At 38.2% G+C, this 18778-nt stretch overlaps 1 protein-coding gene across 7 annotated transcripts in view; it reads right to left on the bottom strand.

Moving 5' to 3' along the window:
- ABLIM1 (actin binding LIM protein 1) overlaps positions 1-18778 on the bottom strand; it is a 212664-nt gene that overhangs the window by 84186 nt on the left and 109700 nt on the right. For all 7 annotated transcript variants that reach the window (XM_075504483.1, XM_075504489.1, XM_075504482.1 and 4 more), the window contains exons 3-4: positions 14884-15067; positions 12113-12222 (exon numbers count right to left, since the gene is read on the bottom strand). In XM_075504483.1, the coding sequence (XP_075360598.1) occupies positions 12113-12222; positions 14884-15067 (294 nt within the window). The remainder of the gene's footprint in view (positions 1-12112; positions 12223-14883; positions 15068-18778) is intronic.

The raw sequence follows: 18778 nt of genomic DNA, 5'->3' as shown, positions 1-18778 counted from the left end.
CTATAGCAAGAATGACATTTACTTACTCTTTCTGGGTTCCCTGAAGTGCTTTGCAAGAGTAAATTAACATCATTACTTCCATTCTGCTAATATCACTCATATGTTGAATGTCTAGAATCAAAGTAAACTAATAGCCCAGTACTGTCTTATTAAGCCGAGATGGCTTTTAACTAAAACTGATTTTAACTCTGGCAAAACAGTTGGGTATATACATGAAAAGCTAGCAATTATCATTATCTCCTAAAATAGAAAGCAAATAAGGCTGGGCTGGCATAAGAAAAGACCATTTGTTCATCCAAATTCTACAAATAAAAGCCATTTATGATCTCAGGCCTGCATGAGGCACATTAAAGCCTTTGGCTGAATGTCATCAGCAGACAGCATATGCAGGCAGGATCTCAGTATCACACTAAGCACAATCTGCATCAGCCTAACCTATAACCAGCACACGCTGCAAATAAAAGGGCCGTGAGGTAAGACTAATGGTCCACAACCATATGCCAGAGCAGACTCGTACTAAAAAAATCTGAAAACCCTTCCCAAAATTTTGTGCAATGGTTCCCACCGTGATTCTCACTGGCTTCATACCTGGGTCTAACAGACTGCACTCCTTGATCTTGAGCTTTCTTGTGCTTTCTTTTTGTCATATAACCCAGATTCTTCCCTACTCCCATTCCTTGGACATCCACGCATTCAGCTGTGCCAGTATAACAAAGAGAAGGAGGAGGAAAGTGCAGTGTACTGGTTAAAATGCAGAGTGAGCAGTACAGTTCCTGTATGTATTTATGATCTAAAGAAAAGTATACCACTAAAAACACTATGTGGAATTACATTTGAGCTGAAGGAAGGCTTAAGACTAGACATTCCATGGCACTGATTCTCATAAGAAATGGGAAGTAACACATGTTCATATGTGTGTGTCCATGCCCAGAATCTGCAGCTATATGACAGCCATTTCTCAATAAAGGCACTGCAGTATGACTTCAGTAAGGACCTGATCATTAGAAGGTTATCCAAGAAAATAATGTATTCCCCCAAAATCCATCCTAAGCAGGGAAAAAAGATTGTACCTGAGAGCACTGGACACATAGTTACCCAAATCACGGTGTAGCCCCCCCAGGCTGCCTGTGACGCCAGCAGCCGCAGCCTCCACAAGCAATGTCCACTTGCTCAGACATTGTGTATAAAAATTGAATTCACTCTCTCTCATAACAGCATTAGCTGACAGCACCATTTTTTAGCCAAGCAAAAGCTTCTTACACGATTCTCTGCCAGAGATACTTAAACATACCTGTTGTGTCTTTCACATACTCTGGTCAGGCCTGCTCAATTTGAAGATATATCCTAACATATTTAAGCTACAGCTCTGGAATAAAATAGCCCAGAAGGGTGTCATATTTGATGTGCCCAGATACAAAAGCAAATGCCAATGCCTGGACAAAAGGACTGTGATGTGGTGTCAGCCAGCCCCGAAGCATGGAAAAGTGGGGGCACAGGACAAGGGAAAGTAAGCACAGCACTATGATATTATATATGATTAAGACCTCCACCCCGCAAGCACCTTAAGCAGCCTCACTAAAAGATATAGGCCAGGGTGAGCTGCCATCCATGACACCTTGCTTGTAAAGATGCGATGAGAAAATGCATTTCCCTTTTTAGCGTCTGCATCACCCCAGACATCCAGGAGTGAAACATCCTGCACAGCAACCCATTCGTCACTGCCTAAATTAAGCGGTGGATTTTCTTCGTTTGCCTCCCTCCCCTGCTCTCAGCCAATAGCAGGGAGCTCTGATCACAGCGCAGGCGGTGGGCTCAGAGCCGATACAGCTGTATTAACCCTAAGCACACTGCATGTAACTTTACCCACTCCCATTTGGATTGCTTTGAAAATTTACTAGCAATTGTATCTTTATTTCACATTCCTTGCTCACCCCATATAACTTATGAAAGGGAAATCATCTCTACCTGCTTTAGTCCTAATGAACATGGTTATGCAAAGTCATGTGCAGGGAGAGTTTTACACGAGCATACTAAGTCTGTTCGGTGCAGGTTTAGCTCCATGAACAGAGCTAACTGCAGTCTGACTTAATGATGCATAATTAAGTCACCAAAAAGTTCCTTTCAATCCTGATGGCCATTAGTACACATGTCTAGATAAAGTCTGAAGCTGCCACAACCCCTATGAGTCACAGGAGTAATACTCTTTTTGTTACTGATCCCCTCCCTATAAAACACAGATAAATTAGTTTTATAAAGACAGCACCAGCAGGCTTCTGCCCTGAAACAGGTAAAGCAGGGCAGGATGAGGGGGATTATTTTTTTTTTTTTTTTTTTTTTTTTAAAGAAACAAACAAGTTTTCATTGGACTTACACAGAAATATATTGTCAAACACAGCTGGACCTAAAGAGCAAGCTACGAGGAACAGTGATTTGGAAGTGAAGAAAGAGGCAAATATTATCACTGAAGTCAAGGTCAAGAAATCTCTAATTGTAAATAACTCTTAGCCACCTTGAAAAACAATTTGCATCCCAATAATTCTTCTGTGCAATTTGAAGGTTGCACAATTACAATTTCTCATAGAGTTAGGAAGACCGGAGTTTTTCCTCAGTCACCCTTTAACCACAGATCAGGCAATGCCTTTTAAAGCCTTGTTTTAAAATTAAAAGTTTTGATGATACCATGCAGGTTTTTCCAGATCATCAAGATATTTCTGTCAAAGCTAAAAGTACAAACTCACTTTGTCTGTTTACAGTACAATAAATGCTTTCAAAGTTTAAAGCATAACCATTTGATCATCAGGGCAGTGATGAGTTCTGGAAGTCAGAGAAGGACATACGCTATTGGGAATTTTACATCCAGGATTTAGATCTGAGTATGTAACTCAATTTTGCAATGAAATCTGCTGCCAGACCCTTCCTCTTTGCCAATGCAAGAATGGGAAATGTTTGTCAGAACAAAACGCACCATTGCCCTTTTGCTAAAGGCAAAACAAACCCATGCGGGCAGCCTTGTACTCCTGAAATCTAACAATAAGAGGCTGGGCACATACAATGGAGGGAAATAAATTTCCCATGGGAAGTGGAGTATAGCTTTGACAGTTTATTATAAATGGCAAGTTGGGAAAAATTGATATTTTCAAACTAAATATTTAAAGAAAATACAATCATTTTAGATGGTTAAATATGGAAAGAAATCACAATGGCATGAACTGGCATTCTTTGCTTGCAACACAAGTCCCTGTTAACCATCTGTGAGCGCCTACCATTGACTTGCCTTTTTAAGAAATGGGTTAATATACACCTTGGATGTATCGTTACTGTAAATAGCTCTTTCATCATCTGATGTAATTTGAAGTGATTTGGAAAGATGAATGCTCTTCCCCAACTCTAGTTTGTTAACACAACATTATCTTATCAAAGGAGTTTTTATTTTTCCCCTCTGTATTGATGTAAGCATTTGTGTTAGTCTTCTGCACAGGAAAAGGAAACAGACTTTCTCTTCTTTCCACATCTTTCTACACCTCCTTGCCAAAGGAGGCCAAAGCAATTGACCTTTTAACCTCTTGCTCCTGCAAACTGTCCCTGCAAGCAACATACCACCAAGTTAGCCTTTTTCCACAACAGCAACCTCAGTCCCTTCCTTCTTCAACCCAGTCTTTCATACAGGTCTCTGAACTGAAAACCACAGAGTGAATGAAATAGGAGGAGGAAGAAAGAGCAGACATGCTACAAACTAAGAGAAGAGTTTTTAATTGTTCTGCAAAAGAAAGGTAAAGATTTTTTTTTCCAGCTTAGCACCCCCAGAGACCCAGCTGTAAAATTACTCTGAAGGATAAACGACAGCCAGGTATATTTAAGCTGAGGCTAGTCTTCACCCTGTTATTTCTTTTACCACACTTCAGTACTCAGATACTTCTAGCTGAATTCAAATTCACAATTCCAACTCACAGTACCCCAGGTGAATTGCTCAGTTAGCAATCAAACGAGCTTCACTGTTTAATACCCAGCTCATGGATAGCACGTTGTGTCTCTTCATCCGCAGACTATTTTGGGTAATTTTCAGTTGTTACTCTTGGAAAACAAGTAATTCAAACAGGGTACAACCTCCAACAACAGGAATGAAACATATGGCAACTTTTAGGAAGGTTTTTATGCCCTGACAACCCATTGCAAACTAAGGTCTAGCTAACAAATAATTCACTTTTCACATTCTTTTTAAGTGACCTCTGCTTCCTGACTTACTACCTGGCAGGCTTTCTGAACATGACAATTCCCAGGTACTCTAATCTCTGGAGATCACCTCCGATAGTTGTGTTTTCCAAGCTAGTGATGCCTCCTCATGCAACATCCATTTACTGAGCAATTCCTTGCACTTCCCCCAGAACTTTCTTTGGAATTACCTTTTGATTACTACTCCGGTAAAAGCTAAGGATATGGACATGTTTTGATTCCAAGTTCAAGATGGGGTTACACTTAGACAAATAAAACCTGATACTTATTTAGTACACTTGTATACTCTATTCACAATTGTTTCTGCCCACCTTACATGCAAGACAAAAGCATACAAAAGAAATGGGCAAACTGGACTGAAAACACCTTTCTGAAAGACAGTAATTTTTGTGAAGGAACATTTTCTGATAGAAAATTCGTAAATCAGAAACTTCCTGCCCTGCCACAACTATATTCTCAATACAGTTGTTGCTGTCACCCAAAAGTTAGTGTGTAACAATGCTTTATACACGTCCAGAGAAGGATCTAAGGCAATTTATTATAAAGCAGCAAAGAAAATACTCGTCCTTGTAAAATAAGAAATAGCTGAGTAAATGGAGGCTACTCAAGTAATTTAGCCATTGTTATGAAACATAAGCGAGGACTAAAATTAACCCAAGAAAGCAATTCAAATGATGAAAATGCCTCAAAATTTGCAAACATTCTTCAAAAGAATAAATTTTTTTTTGAGTAACCATAAAAATGGGCCAGTGTCATTGGAAGGATTTATTAAGGGAAGAGCTGCGTATTCTTAGGCGTAATCTAATGGCTTTTGCCAGAAAGGAACTGTGCTTGCATTTGCATAATTTCTCTGAATTTTGAACCATTTCATGCATGTTGATTTGCTTATTTTATATTTAAAAAGGGGGGCAGGGTAAAATTTTAGACCCACTGTATGCTCAATATATTAAGTCATAAATGTAGTTGCCCTGCAAGGTTATTACAATCAAATTTAGATTAAAGTAAGGAGAATTAAATACTGCTATTTAAAAATCAAGGATTTAATTTAAAATCAGCATTTTAAAATTTAAGTAAATCAAAGTTAAAAATCCAAATGGGATCTGAAAACACAGAGAAGAAACTTGCTTTCCTTTTCCTGTCTATGAACAAAATCAGGTATGATAAGATCTGCCACTTTTAAAATCTTTAAGGACATGGTGATCCAAAGTAAACAGTTTTATAAGCTACAGACCCTCGACAAATCAGCAGTTCCAAAACTAAAATATATTTTAATGCATTTACTTTCTTCACGTGTCTAGCAGATTTCAGGTAGTTTCTGAAATTAAAAAAAAATCCACAATGCTATTTTATGCATTTAATTAAATTTCAATTTCAACTCAAATAGAGCTTGACATAAATCATGAGCAAAAACAGTCATTAGGGAAAAATACAGATGTTAAAGAATGACGAATTAATGCAGAGCTATATTAGTTTAAGTAAATGTGTACAGATATGGAATATCCTCATGCTTATCAATTAGCTTTTTATAATTAAAAATCTAAATGTAAAACAAGGTTACAATCAATTACTCTAATCAAGATTTCCTGGGTTCCTAGGTAAACCATGATTAAAATCACTGATTTAAATCACAGTGTTTGAAATCAATCCACAATGATGTCTATGGTATGTCTTTATTCTATGGTAAATAAATAAATAAATAAATAATTTAAAAAAAAGAGGTATAGGACTACATAAGCCCCTTCTGTCAAGTCCGCAAAATCCTCAACTGAATCTCCAGTACCTAAACATAAGTATGCAGGCTTGAATGCCACAGAGATATGTGACTGTTTCTGTATACTTAGCAGATAAGCCAGGAATTATGAAACAAGAAAATCTTTATGTTATAGCACACAAAAAATATTAAATGCTTAAGGTACAAAATTATACACAGGATTTTAAAAATTACATTTTAAAAATGCATGTTCAAAACTAAAATTGTTGAGCCTAAGTTCCCCAGTGCATTCACTGAAGTTTATGGATAGTGAGTGTGTATCCCTTAAGGCAAAACTGGGCTCAGTGTCTTACACTAAGGCCTATCCGCATCTGTGCCAAGTATTTGTACAATACCTATATAGACTATGTAGCTTTGACACACAGTGTGAAATTGTAGGGTATTTCCTAAGAATTAGCTCAAAATCATGTGTTAGATGTTGCTTAATACCCTTTAAAGCCAAAAATCACTGCAGATAGCTTGCTTACAAATAGCCAGCCAGCCAACTCTTCCCCTTCACTTTTTAAGTCTTCCCTATGGACTTGAAGGAGTTTTCAGACAGCTCAGGAAAGAAGGATAAAGAACAAAATAATGAAAACTGAGTCACATGTGGCTAAACAGTTACAAATCCTAGCTGCAGACTTTTCACAAGAACTAAGATTAAAAAGAATTTTGCATCCATTTTATCCACTCAGCTAGCTTTTAATGGAGAAGTTTGTGATGCCTATAAATCAGCTCAGACATTATTTCTGAACACTGGCAATAATCACCTATATCTTTATCTAATGAAAGGACAGTTATGTCCCAAATATAAAACTTCATTAAGAATTACAGTGTTTAAAGGAGGACTGCAAAGCAAACTTGCTGCTTCTCCATTCTGATGCTTCATTGTTTCAAAAACAACCTCACTTCCCCCCCCCGCTTTCAGGGCAGTGAGGGAAAAGATGATTCCCATTTTTTCCTGCCCACCTTTTTCTTCAGTAGGTAAGGTATGTTGGCTCTGCTCTACTTCAGCATTACCAGAAACCTTGTTGGAAGTTTCAGATATTTACTGGGAGCTTTACTGCATCTTATTTGAAGAGATAAGGCTATTGAATAATTAACAAAGGTATCTTTCTCCCACAAGTTCATTAAGCATTAAGCTTATTATTTGTATCACAATAGACCTAAGATCCCCAGTTGTGAGCCAGGATCCAACTCTGTCAGACTCTGCACTGATAGGCATGAAAGCATTTGTCCCAGAAAACTTACATTCTTTGAACCAGAACATAATGTGCAAAACAGACAAGGACAAACACGCAAAACAGTATTGTGAAATCTCCACGTGGACGCCGGCTGGTCGGGGAACAGCTGCACCAAAGATTTTTTTATGCACATGTAACACTGGCCATTTTGAAAACCCTGGTCCACATCTTGGCTGTACTGTGATGCTCTTAACTCACAGGAGAGACTGTTAACAAAGAAAGGGGAGTCGACATATCTTCCCTGTGCCTCTTTCCAAACAGTATCATCACTGGGTATCTCGGCATATATATAGGACGCAAGTATCTATTTCACTGAAGCAGAGGAAACTGTGAAAGTCTCCACCATCATTTTAAAAGAAGATTAATTTTTCAAATGAAAACTCCTGGTAGGCGATTGTAACGCTTCAGTTTCTTGTGGATGGAGAGCTTTTTCCCATCCATCTAGAAAGCCTACTTTTCATTTGAAATGCAATTTCTTAATTAGTTCATGCACATCACTAAAATGATCCAACCTTTCAGCAAAAAGGTAATCAGAAATAACTAAAACTTCCTTACCAGCACCTGGACAAGGAACCAACAGAGAAAGGGCTCAATCTCAGGTAGAGAAATAACATAACGTTCTTATTACTGAAGTGCTTTATCGTGGAAATAGTGAAGTGAAATGCCTAAGGGAAAAATCTCTGTTTAAGGAAGAGGGAAATGTATTAAACTGTGTTCAAAGACACGTAGTCTCTTCAGAATTTCAAAGATGATCCCTGAGCCAGAAGACTGCTGGTCTGAGTTCCACCAGCGCAGACTGCTGGCACCACCTCACGTGCCTACCCCGAGTGTGGGGGATGTCTCTATGGCTGCTCTACTCTCAGCTGTACTTTTCATGACACCTCTTGTGTGTTCAAGAAGAAATGCAAGCCAGCATGGTACTTTTTAAAAATGAAGGTCTGACTAAACTAGGGATTTTTATGTTCAAATGTCCACATCAGTTCACTTACCACCTGCCTTGGTGAGAATTCACTGATAAAACGCCCTAATGGAGAAGCATCAAAGAGGGTAAGCCTGTTAACGTGGCCAATCTACTTGCCTCTGCTTCACACACTAATGCTAACAGAAATGCAGAGAGTATGTACCCTCAGTCACTACCCACTTGGCCACTAGGGAAGTAAAAGAGTTTGAGATGCTGGGGGCTGGAAAGATGTATTATAAAGCTCATACCACTCTTTCAAAGGTACCTAACTCTAACATGGATGAAGAACAAGGATTTAGGCAGACTTTAGGTTCTTGAATTTCTCCTTACACAAGTTAAAACCACAGAAATTTTCACATTTTTATGACTTTAGCATCAATGGGTAATACTCAGGCAGTAGTACAGTACTTAGGACTGCATCATCTAAGCACCATACCATCTTCAATTTGCTTATAACCACAACATACTAGTAAGCTAGAGCAGCATTATTTTTCATTTTGCTGGTAGAGAACTGACCCTTGAAATTTAAGTACCTACCCTGATACATAAAACATGCATGAAAAAAACCAAAAGCTACACTCAGAATTCCCAGGTCCAAGGGAGGTAACCACTAAATAATCACTCCTCTGACAACATGGGAACAATAAACCATGAATTGCCAAACAACATAAAATAATAACAACAAGAAAAAATTACAAAGTTTGACTTTGGCTTTGACTCTTCTTCACTCTAAATTAAGCATGAAAGTAGGAAAAAACCCATAAAATTTGCAGATTTTTAAAGGCGGCCTTCAAAAACAGTCCACTAAATATGCGATACAAAATACTGAGGGACGGTGAAATGAGGCTGTCATAGATGAAACAGAGAAACAGTGTTGTCTAGTTGTCCCCTGCTTCTGTGATGCTCCACATCTGTCCCAGTCACTTTGCTTTACAGATCACATCTCATTTATCAAGCTGTCTTATGAAATAAAACAATAACAAAAAAGAACACCACCCATTTCATTTGTCTGCAAAGCTGTTTACAGGAATTTGGTATCAGATTTCCTGCTGAATGAAATCCCAAAGCTAGTGCACTGTGAACATCTAGCAGTGCCTAAGGAACAGACTTGACTGAATTATGACTACTCTATAGCATTTGTATACTGAAAAAGACTGTCTTAGAAAATTAGAATAAAAAGGGGGTCACTGAAATGCTTCTTCAAGAAAATGGCTATAATCGTTCCAGGTAATATATGTACAGTGAAAGAAATATATTACTAATATAAATAAGATAAATAAGTACCGTGGACCCAACTAATATTAAACAAAAAAGGAAAATAAATTTTCAGTATTTTTCCTTCTGATTTTCATTGGTGTGCACTACAAAAGAGTGTAACAATACTCAGGTTCATGTTATTCAAGATGTTAACCCCTATATTTAAAGGCATTTGATTTTCCTTGAAATCATCCAAGAAAAGCTGTCAATAAGCCTTTCATTTATGTGAAGTAACAGACATCAGAAAATGGCATGTCAACATTAATGCAGACATTCTAGTGAATAGAAGGCTTCTTTTTACATACATAAACTAATCAAACCTGATATACTTTCAGTCTATTGAATTTCCTCACTTCCAGCTTTCTTTGTTTAAGGAAAGCCTCCTCTAGTAATCTCCTTGGAAGTAATCAGGGGAAACTGACAGCAATATAGGATATAAAATAGATGCATAGTATGAATGAGATTCTCTTCTAAAAGAACTTGCATTAAAAAAAACCCATCCCTTCAAAAAAGGGCAAAGCATTAGAAAAAATTGATGTGTCTGATTCAGCCAGCAGGAGAGACATGGAAGCAATCTAGAATAGCTCACGCTAATTAAAATTTACTCTTCAGTGCCAGCAAGAAAGAATTCTCCGTATCTAAGTCAACTTTTGCACAAAGCTAAAGCAGCAGCTGGCATATCTTTGAAGACAGAGGATGCTTCATTACTATTCTTTTAATCGAGTTTTTCTGAACTTATAAACACATGCTGCTCTCACTTCTATTTGTCTGTTTTGGAGAGTTTTGCTCTAAAATGACCAGAAACTCTATACATATCTTCTCCATAGTCTTCGAAGAAGAAGACGACGACGACGACTTCATAGTCTTCTCCAAGTCCTTCTCCATAAAAGCAAAAGATGCACAGTGGCAGGTACTTGCAGATTTTGAAGCAGTGCACTCTAACCTGTTAGGAGGAGGAGCTCTCTTGCTGTGTGTATTGGTAAGGCAGTTTGCCCAGCAGGACCCAATTCTGATTAAAAAAACCCAAACAACCCAAACTCATAACAAGTAGCAGGGAAGATTGTTTCCTAATCCTTGCTACCTATGACTTCAGTGTGGAACCCAAAAAGCAATTCAGTCAGAGGCTATGGCTATCAGGAAGTGACTCTCCAGCTTTTTTGCTTCCTCACCATCAGACAACTTTAGCCCATCATTTCCTAGGGGGCATTTTGGCACCTGGAGTCACGTATCCGGGAAGCAGCCACACTGCTGGACAAATGCGACACTTTTTGAGAACCAGATGTAGCGTGATCCAGATACTTCTGTCACTGAATACCAGTTGTTTCGGAGCCAGTACTGTGACATGCTTAGAAAAAGAACGTCAGTACTGTCCAAGGTCCCTGTGCCTTGCAGTTCCTTGCCAATTATGCCTCCTAAATACCACTAATACAATTTCCACATCATTCCTTTGTCTCAGAAGGATTCTCTGGGTGTCTGAAGTACCTCATACATTTCTATGTTGATTTCTAAGTCTTGTAAGGCTTTTTTCAAGTTCCTAAATTCTTCCTTAACTGATTAGGCCTGTGCATTTTCAGCTCCAAATCTACAGTTATAGTGGAAAAGTATCACTTAACAGACAGAAAGGCATGATAACAAAAAAAGTCTCTCATTTTCCGTTTTGCTAAGGGTCTGATTACATGTTCTCAGGCAAATCGGATAACCTGAGATTCACTTGACTCATCTGCTGAACACAAATGTTACCCAACTTTGCCTTTGCATTGCACTTTATAATCCTAGGATCTCGAAGCCAAGTACCAGTACAAAATGCACAGTGTCTCCCTGTAGGAAACCAACATCGGTGGAAAACTACCTAGTGTCACAAGGAAATCTGTAGCCATTTTGAATTATAAAACTATACTGGGTAAGTCATTACAGATTAGAGTCCTAAATACAATCCAGCAGTCAGAGAAAGAATCAGAAATCCCTGCAGATTTAAAAAATTAACTACCAGAGGCAGAGATTAAAAATTAACTAACAGAGGCAGCAATTTATAAATTATCTTTTAAAAGCATTAAAACCCAACCGTAAGCCAAGTTAATTTCCCTCCCAAACTTTCCTCATTCTCTCTCTTTCCCCTTAACTTGCCTGCTTTCTTTTTTATCACGGTTTCTTGAGGTTCTAATCACAGTATCATTGTGGTGTCAGTCTACCAGAAGCACAATCCTGGCAATGCTCCTTTTAAAGGATAATTTAATTATATTAATCTGTTAAATAGTAGAAGAAAATTAATTTCCTCTGACTCTGTCCTCCTTTGAATACTTAAACCTGCGCAATTATACACAAAAAAAATGAAATCTATCAACTCTGAAACCTCTGATTTCATCAATTAGATACTTTTCCAGTGCCTATAAAAGAAAAATCAGCCTGTTTAAAAATTCAGTCATTGGGGAAAAGTCATTTGTTCATATTAAAATGCGTAAGTGTCTCTTCCCACCTGTAGTACCAGACACGTTTAATGAAGGAAAAAAAAAAAGAAAGAAAAAAAGATGCTTCCCAGAGATAGTTTGCATTTCTAAAGGTCAAGAAAAATAAAAAAAAACCAAACCCAAAAGATTGCATTAAGTTAGTTTCAACCAAATGTGGATGAGCCTGGGAAAGTAAGAAGCTTCAGAAAGAAGATTGCATACTTACTGCTTGAGGCAGACAGTTCTTTTGGACTGGAGGACATTGGCTGAGCACACATCTGACAGAGACAGTCCCTTCCATTAAAGGTAACTCGATCACCTGGTGGAAATGGACGCCTGGAGAGTTAAAGAGAAAAAAAGTATTTTAGCAAAAGTTATGCCAGAAATTTTCCTCTGTTCCCTACGCCTTGAGTTTGCTTTCTTCCCCCAGCGCAATCAGTATTTTACAGAAACTCAGGCCAAATAGTTTCTGCAATGTGGCCTTGGCAAAGCCAGGCACTGGAATAAATCCAATCCGTGGATGCAACTGGAGCAGAGGTTAGACTTGCCTTGTGCTTTGGTTTAAAAAAGTTATCAAACGTACTTTATCTAAAGAGTAGAAAACAGTGAAATCCGCTTAGACACAACAGTTACATTTATGACTGTCTCAGCGTGATGTTGTAGATAGAAAATGGTACAGAAGAGAACTCAAAGGAAGAACTGGAATTGGTCTTAGGCCTAGCGAAGGAATGTGGAGCTAGATGCTCATAAATACACTAATTTCATCTGTATTCAGCAATTAAATATATGACTATATTACAGTGGATGTAGCAGTTTGCAAAAAAAATGAAATGTTATCCACATTCATTCTCCTAGAGATTTAAAATAGATAGCTACATTACAGAACCACCACTGTAATTGCTACCTGTGCAGATGATGATAGGAGAAAGGCAAAGGCTGAATGCGCTATGGAAGATTGAGATTATTTGCTGAACCCAACAAAATGTTAAGAATGTGTGTTAGGCAGAAGTTGACATTGCTGTTAACTCTTATTTGGTGTATGAAACAGAGGATGAACAACATTTTGTATGAGCATTTCACTAAAATGAGAAGGTTCAGTAACTCCAAATCTTTAGTAAGTAGCTTTAGCTGCTCAGTACAGACCCCCCTACACCACACCTCACTCCGAAACTGTGCTTAACAGATGAACATCTGCTTGTTTCCACAAAACAAAATGTTTAAGGCATTGTTCTAGTTTCCTTTCCACTGCCATTCCTAAGTGGGCCATAAATAAATCAGCAGCAATACTGCATTTCATGAATCTATTCCAATGACTCATCTTGTGTTCATTCAACTTAAAAAGACTGATGCAAGTCAATGTACAGAAAATTGATGTCATGTTATTACTGTATCATCTACTTTCACACTCTCCTTGGGAAATAAAACTGAAACATACACATGATATGATTACCAACATGCAGTAAATTCACACACTATTTAAAACCAAATGGAAAAACGATCAAAATACTTTCAATAGAAAAGGTCTTGAAAAATGTACCAGGCTATAGGATAAAGTACTTAAAATACTCAGAGGTAGCTATGAAGATTAGAGTAGCACCTGACAAGTCTGCCACACTAACACTCAGACACATCATACGATGGGATCTCCAAGGAGGTTCTATCTCAGAATGTAGATTCTTGCCTTTCTTGTTCATCCTCCTGCATTCATCTTGTTCATGTCATCCTCCTGCATTAAGTTTCAGACAATTTGACTGCTGTCAGATTTTGACTTCTGGAGAACTCCACCGACCTATTTCCCTCCAAGACTACCAAGGAACAGGCCTTGTCTTTTGGGTCCTCCCTCTCTATGAAATCTACCTACATCTCTATCTGATGCTTCTTGTGTGTCCCTCAGGCATTACACTGAAACTTATTTAAGAAAACTTCCATTTTACTTGCAGGGCTCAGAACTGCAGAAATGAACAACCTGATGGCCATCTTAATTCCAGCTTAGAAAATAGTTAGGTATACACATAACACAGTTGGCTCTCTGTAGAATCATGATGGCACCATAATATCACTTCCACTTTATGTGTAGAAGATTACTTTTGCTACTATAAAAATGTGCCACTCCTATAAAAACCTACAGAAGCTTTATTTCCCCTAGTGTATCCAAAATATTATACTTATCACCATAGCAATAAGGTACGTGCTAAGACAGCCTAAATTCTAGTGTAGTCTCAATGCCTGGAGCCAGCTAATAGAGAACACTATGCACAGGGACTTTGGGTTGAGTTTAGGCTGTAAAGCCCCGTTTGAGATTTTCAAGTAGATAGAACTGATCAAATGAGCAGGCTATGAGAGCATGTGGAAGATTTGCCCAGTAGTCTCCTAAATTCTGAATTAATATGTTAGTGAGAGTTTAAACAAAAATACAAGTTAAAAATGCTACCTTTTGTCCCATCCACACAGCCTTAGCTAACTTCTTTTTATTCCCTGTAGAACTGAAGGCTGGCTCTCTTACTGGGGACAAGAAATAATATTTGGGAAGAAGAGGGGGATCACAGTTGTCCCAAAGCCATACGTTCTTACATGATGTGAAAATGAGTCTCCAGTATGTTTCCAATTGTCTAATTGTTCTTATAGCCCAACTGACTTCTCTATTGTACCATCCAGAATTTTGCTTTACCTCATTTCTCCCATCAGGCTGGGCTGATCACTAGAGAACTCAACTCAACCCATGTTCATTATCTCAACATGTAAGCCTGATACTTAATTCTTTCATACGTGAGAGTAACTTTCTGAGAACAGGGAACTATATGTAACAGAGAAACTGTGTCCCCCCCAAAAAATGAGTGGTATTTAGAGACCTTCAAAGTCAGACTTGCAGCAACTGTTTTCTGACCAAATGCTTCCCAAAGAGAAATACGTCTTGAGACTTATGTCTCATGGTGATACCTTTCTCCCCGTTTTCCTTGTACTGGGTTCACGCCATGTTAATTGAAAGGGATGACTTACTTGCAAACAGTACAGGCAAAGCAGCTTGGATGGTAAGTTTTTCCCAGAGCTGTCACTACTTCACCTTCCACGAACTCCCCACAACCGTTGCAGCGGGTACCATACATGCGCTGGTAATCCAAGGTGCAAAGATATTCCCCATTCTTAATGAAAAAGCCTCCTTGTGCCAAGTCACAGCCACACACTGGAAGAAAAAAAATCACAGAGAGAGATTGGAAAAATATACCTACTAAGGATGTCAGCAACAGTCTATGCTGCTGACAAATGAGATGACCCTGGTGGTCTTGCTCCCTTCTATCAGATTTTTTGCTTTCTCCTCCTGTCACTACATGCCTTGACATCCCAGGAGATGGTTGGTATTCTCTGGCTACAAGAGAACTTGTAATAAAGACTCTCCTTGGAGGAATCTACATAATTATAACTTTCGCGTACTTGGTCCTCACCAAGACCTCAGTTACCTTGCATCATCCAGTTAATCATGTTAACAGAGTTATTTGTACCAATGCAATCTTGCTTTCACTTCTGGGACTGGAGGCGAGCACAACAAAAGATATGATTCCATAAATAGTACAGATTTTACTATTTTACACACTAGCATACATTTTTCCTGCTACCACGTGCTTGAAGAAGCTTTCAAGGTGCTGATTCTTTTTGAAACAATGAATATTTTAGAAATGTTGTATGGTTTAGATTAACTCCTCCAGTCCTCAGATAACACTGAGCTGCCTCACCATCACTGCATCAATGCTTTTTGTTTTGCTTTAACAAGTATGATCTTTGAAATGTTCAGGGTGATTTTACAGTATTAATTTAGACATAAATACTGGGAGAGAGCTGCAGTGAAGAGACAATCAAGCACTAAAAATCTAGCCATATTGCCACTATATACACTTCATGATATATGCAGCCAAACTATACAACAGTATATTGGACACTGAATAAAGCCAATAGGAAGAGTATTCCCCACCTGTATTCTGAACAAATTAATGTCCTAAGAACTACTATTACCTTTGAGTGTCTAATCTGCGTTGGTCTTGTCTTAGTCTTTTATATACTATACTCCTTGTACTTCATGGATTTGATAAACAACTCTAATATTTGGATACAGACTTGAGGCCATGTACAACTTTATTGGGAAGAATAATTGTTATCAGTAAAAGGGTGAAGGACCAGTCAAGGATTTCTGTGACTTGGCAGTTTTTCCACTGTTAAATGCTTACCCACCCAAACCAAAACACATCACAAACAGGTGCCTGTTTTGCTTTAAGAAAATATTCATAGTGCTACATTGGCATTTCTGGTCAACACAGGAGACAGAAAGCAATCCATCCTGTAACAGCCAACTCCTATGAAGAGAAACTGGGAGATGGGAGACTGAATTTCACGCTTTGGCTTTAGCTTGGGTTGAACAAAGGACTTGAACCTACCTATTTAACACCCTACAGTAGCACCAAAAATACTACTTGCTTCATGCAAGCTTTAAAAAGTCCTCTTTATTCACCTTGGTGAGAAAGCATACATAGCAATTCTTAAACAAATATATACATGGCTGCTCCCAGGCATTTTGGTTTCAGCCACTCCTACTGCTCCTCTGTATATTGCTGTATCTGTGTAATTCAGTAAGAGAAACTACTCTTCACAGCAGTCTAGGATGCTAGCTTAACTCTTACTCTGCAAGCAATTCCATCTCATCCCTCTTCATAACATCCAAGTACATTCGGATCAAATATCAGAAATATCGAATATAAGAAATTCTGATTACTAAGGAAAAACAAATAAGCAGCATTCTAGGTCCCTGCAGTTACAGAGCCCTTGAAAAATTAAAATATGAAATACAGAAAGATTATCGGGGAACTGGGTTCAATGCATCTCTCTGCCACAAATTCCAAGCACGATATTGTGTACAACATTCGTTCTCTCCCCCATTATAATGGGCTAGTATCTTATTAACTATCTGCCTTGAAAATTAAAATTGCAAGGTGTTTGGGGCAGGGATTTCAAATCCTCTGTTTGCCTGTTGCCAAGCCCCAGAGGTCTAACGACTGTTACTGTAACAATAATTAATAGAATAACAATAAACAGAATGCACTAAAATGCAGCTTAGAATTAAAGCAGTATCAGTACTAGCATTTTTCTGGTTTCACATTTCTGCATAGAACAGTGTTAATATTCCATGTGCAAACAAATTACATTTCATGATGGCATTAAATCCACAAGCAGCCAAAACCCAATTATCAGTGACTTCGGAGAATTACAGAGAAATATTGTTAAGGCCCTATTATAATGCTGCAAAATGCTCCAAGCTGGTTTTCAGGTATACCTCCAGAAAAAAACCTCTTTCATTCTTCCGTTTTCTTCTCTTGATCTCCATTTTGTTTAAAATATTATTTTCAAACTAACAGTACAGTGTCATGTAACCATTAGGCAGAAAACACCGGGACCTCTACACCACATCATCTTAGCGTCTTCTGGAGTTGGGGATCATCTAGACATTCTCCACTGGAGGTCCAGAGGCAAAACCTAAGCCTGCTTACAATACGTTTGTTTTTCTAAGTTACCTTTGGTGGATCCTTACAATTAAATCACAGAGTAACTGAGAATTCTCCTTTAATGTCTAAATGTTGTTAGGGATTACTTTAGTACTCAGACTGTTAGATCCTGTGGTGTTAGAGTGTATGAACTGGAGTATTGTCATGGAGTGGTCAATACTAGATGCTTCAGAAGCTGCTAAATTTCATAAAGAGCTATGGAGTACTCACGTGTCTATGCAATTATTTACATTACAGTTTGTAATTTAGCTTGTAGCTTTAACGTCCAAGTCATATATATATTTCAGCTTCAAGCTGAAGGCACTCAGCATGCTGCTGGATCTGCCTCAGAAGCTGCATATATGAACTCTCTGGCTCTTTACTATGGTCCCCAGTTCTACCAATGAGTCGCCTTTTGAAAAACTTCTTTAGTCATTATGGCTCTCTTTACCTGCCTAGGCAATGCGTCTAATAAGGTAGGATGATCAAAAGTAACTTTCAATGCTACCTCTGTTCTAGCTTCTTCTGAAAATCCAGCTTCAACATATCATACAGAGGTCTGTAGCAGATCATTGCTTGCAAAAAACACTAGAAACTTGGAATGAAAGGGTTCATGCACTTGCAATTATTAAGCTCTATCCCTTTTGCATGGCCACAGGGATTCAAGCCTAGCGACAAAAATGGGTGATAAAATTATTTGGCAAGTCTTTTAAAGACAGTAATTACTATTATTAAAAAGAAGCTCCCTCTATTGCCCTGTTCTTTATGACATTTCCTTTCTACCCAATCTCTTATTCTTTTTGTCAATAACTCAGAATGAGTTAAATTCTCTCATACTGGCAAGTCATGAATTCAGGCACAAGCAGAACTACTTATGATGTGAACCACCAGCAGATTCATCATCTTTGGTGTACTCACAGCAAGAAGCACACATCAATCTGCAAGAATTAAAGACAAGTCCTGGCAACCCCACATTACAACGGATTTTTGCAGACAATTTAGCACATGTGTTCCTATTGCTAATCACAGCTTTAAGCTACATGGGCAAAACAAGGGTCACCCAGGCTGTTAACATCCACGGTTTGAAAAATGCTGTTCCAGCAGGCTGCTTTCACTTTGAGTCAGAGATCAAATCAGAAAGGATGAACATGACTGTATCCATACTTGGTGTACAATGTGGTGTACAAACAAGGAAGGGATTTAAACAGCTTTTTTTTTTTTCTTTTTCCTTTTGCAGCTGTGCAGAAGTCATGGTTCTGACAACAAATCCCCTCAAGCATCAATATATTATTACCTTAGCACACATATTTATGACCACTGTAGAAATACCACAGAAGAGATGGACCAATTGGGATTGTTTTTATTAA

Source organism: Mycteria americana, chromosome 6 (assembly GCF_035582795.1).
Source record: "Mycteria americana isolate JAX WOST 10 ecotype Jacksonville Zoo and Gardens chromosome 6, USCA_MyAme_1.0, whole genome shotgun sequence".
NCBI classification, from domain to species: domain Eukaryota; kingdom Metazoa; phylum Chordata; class Aves; order Ciconiiformes; family Ciconiidae; genus Mycteria; species Mycteria americana.
The sequence above is the reverse complement of the archived record's forward strand: the minus strand, read 5'-3'. Positions and strand labels throughout refer to the sequence as shown.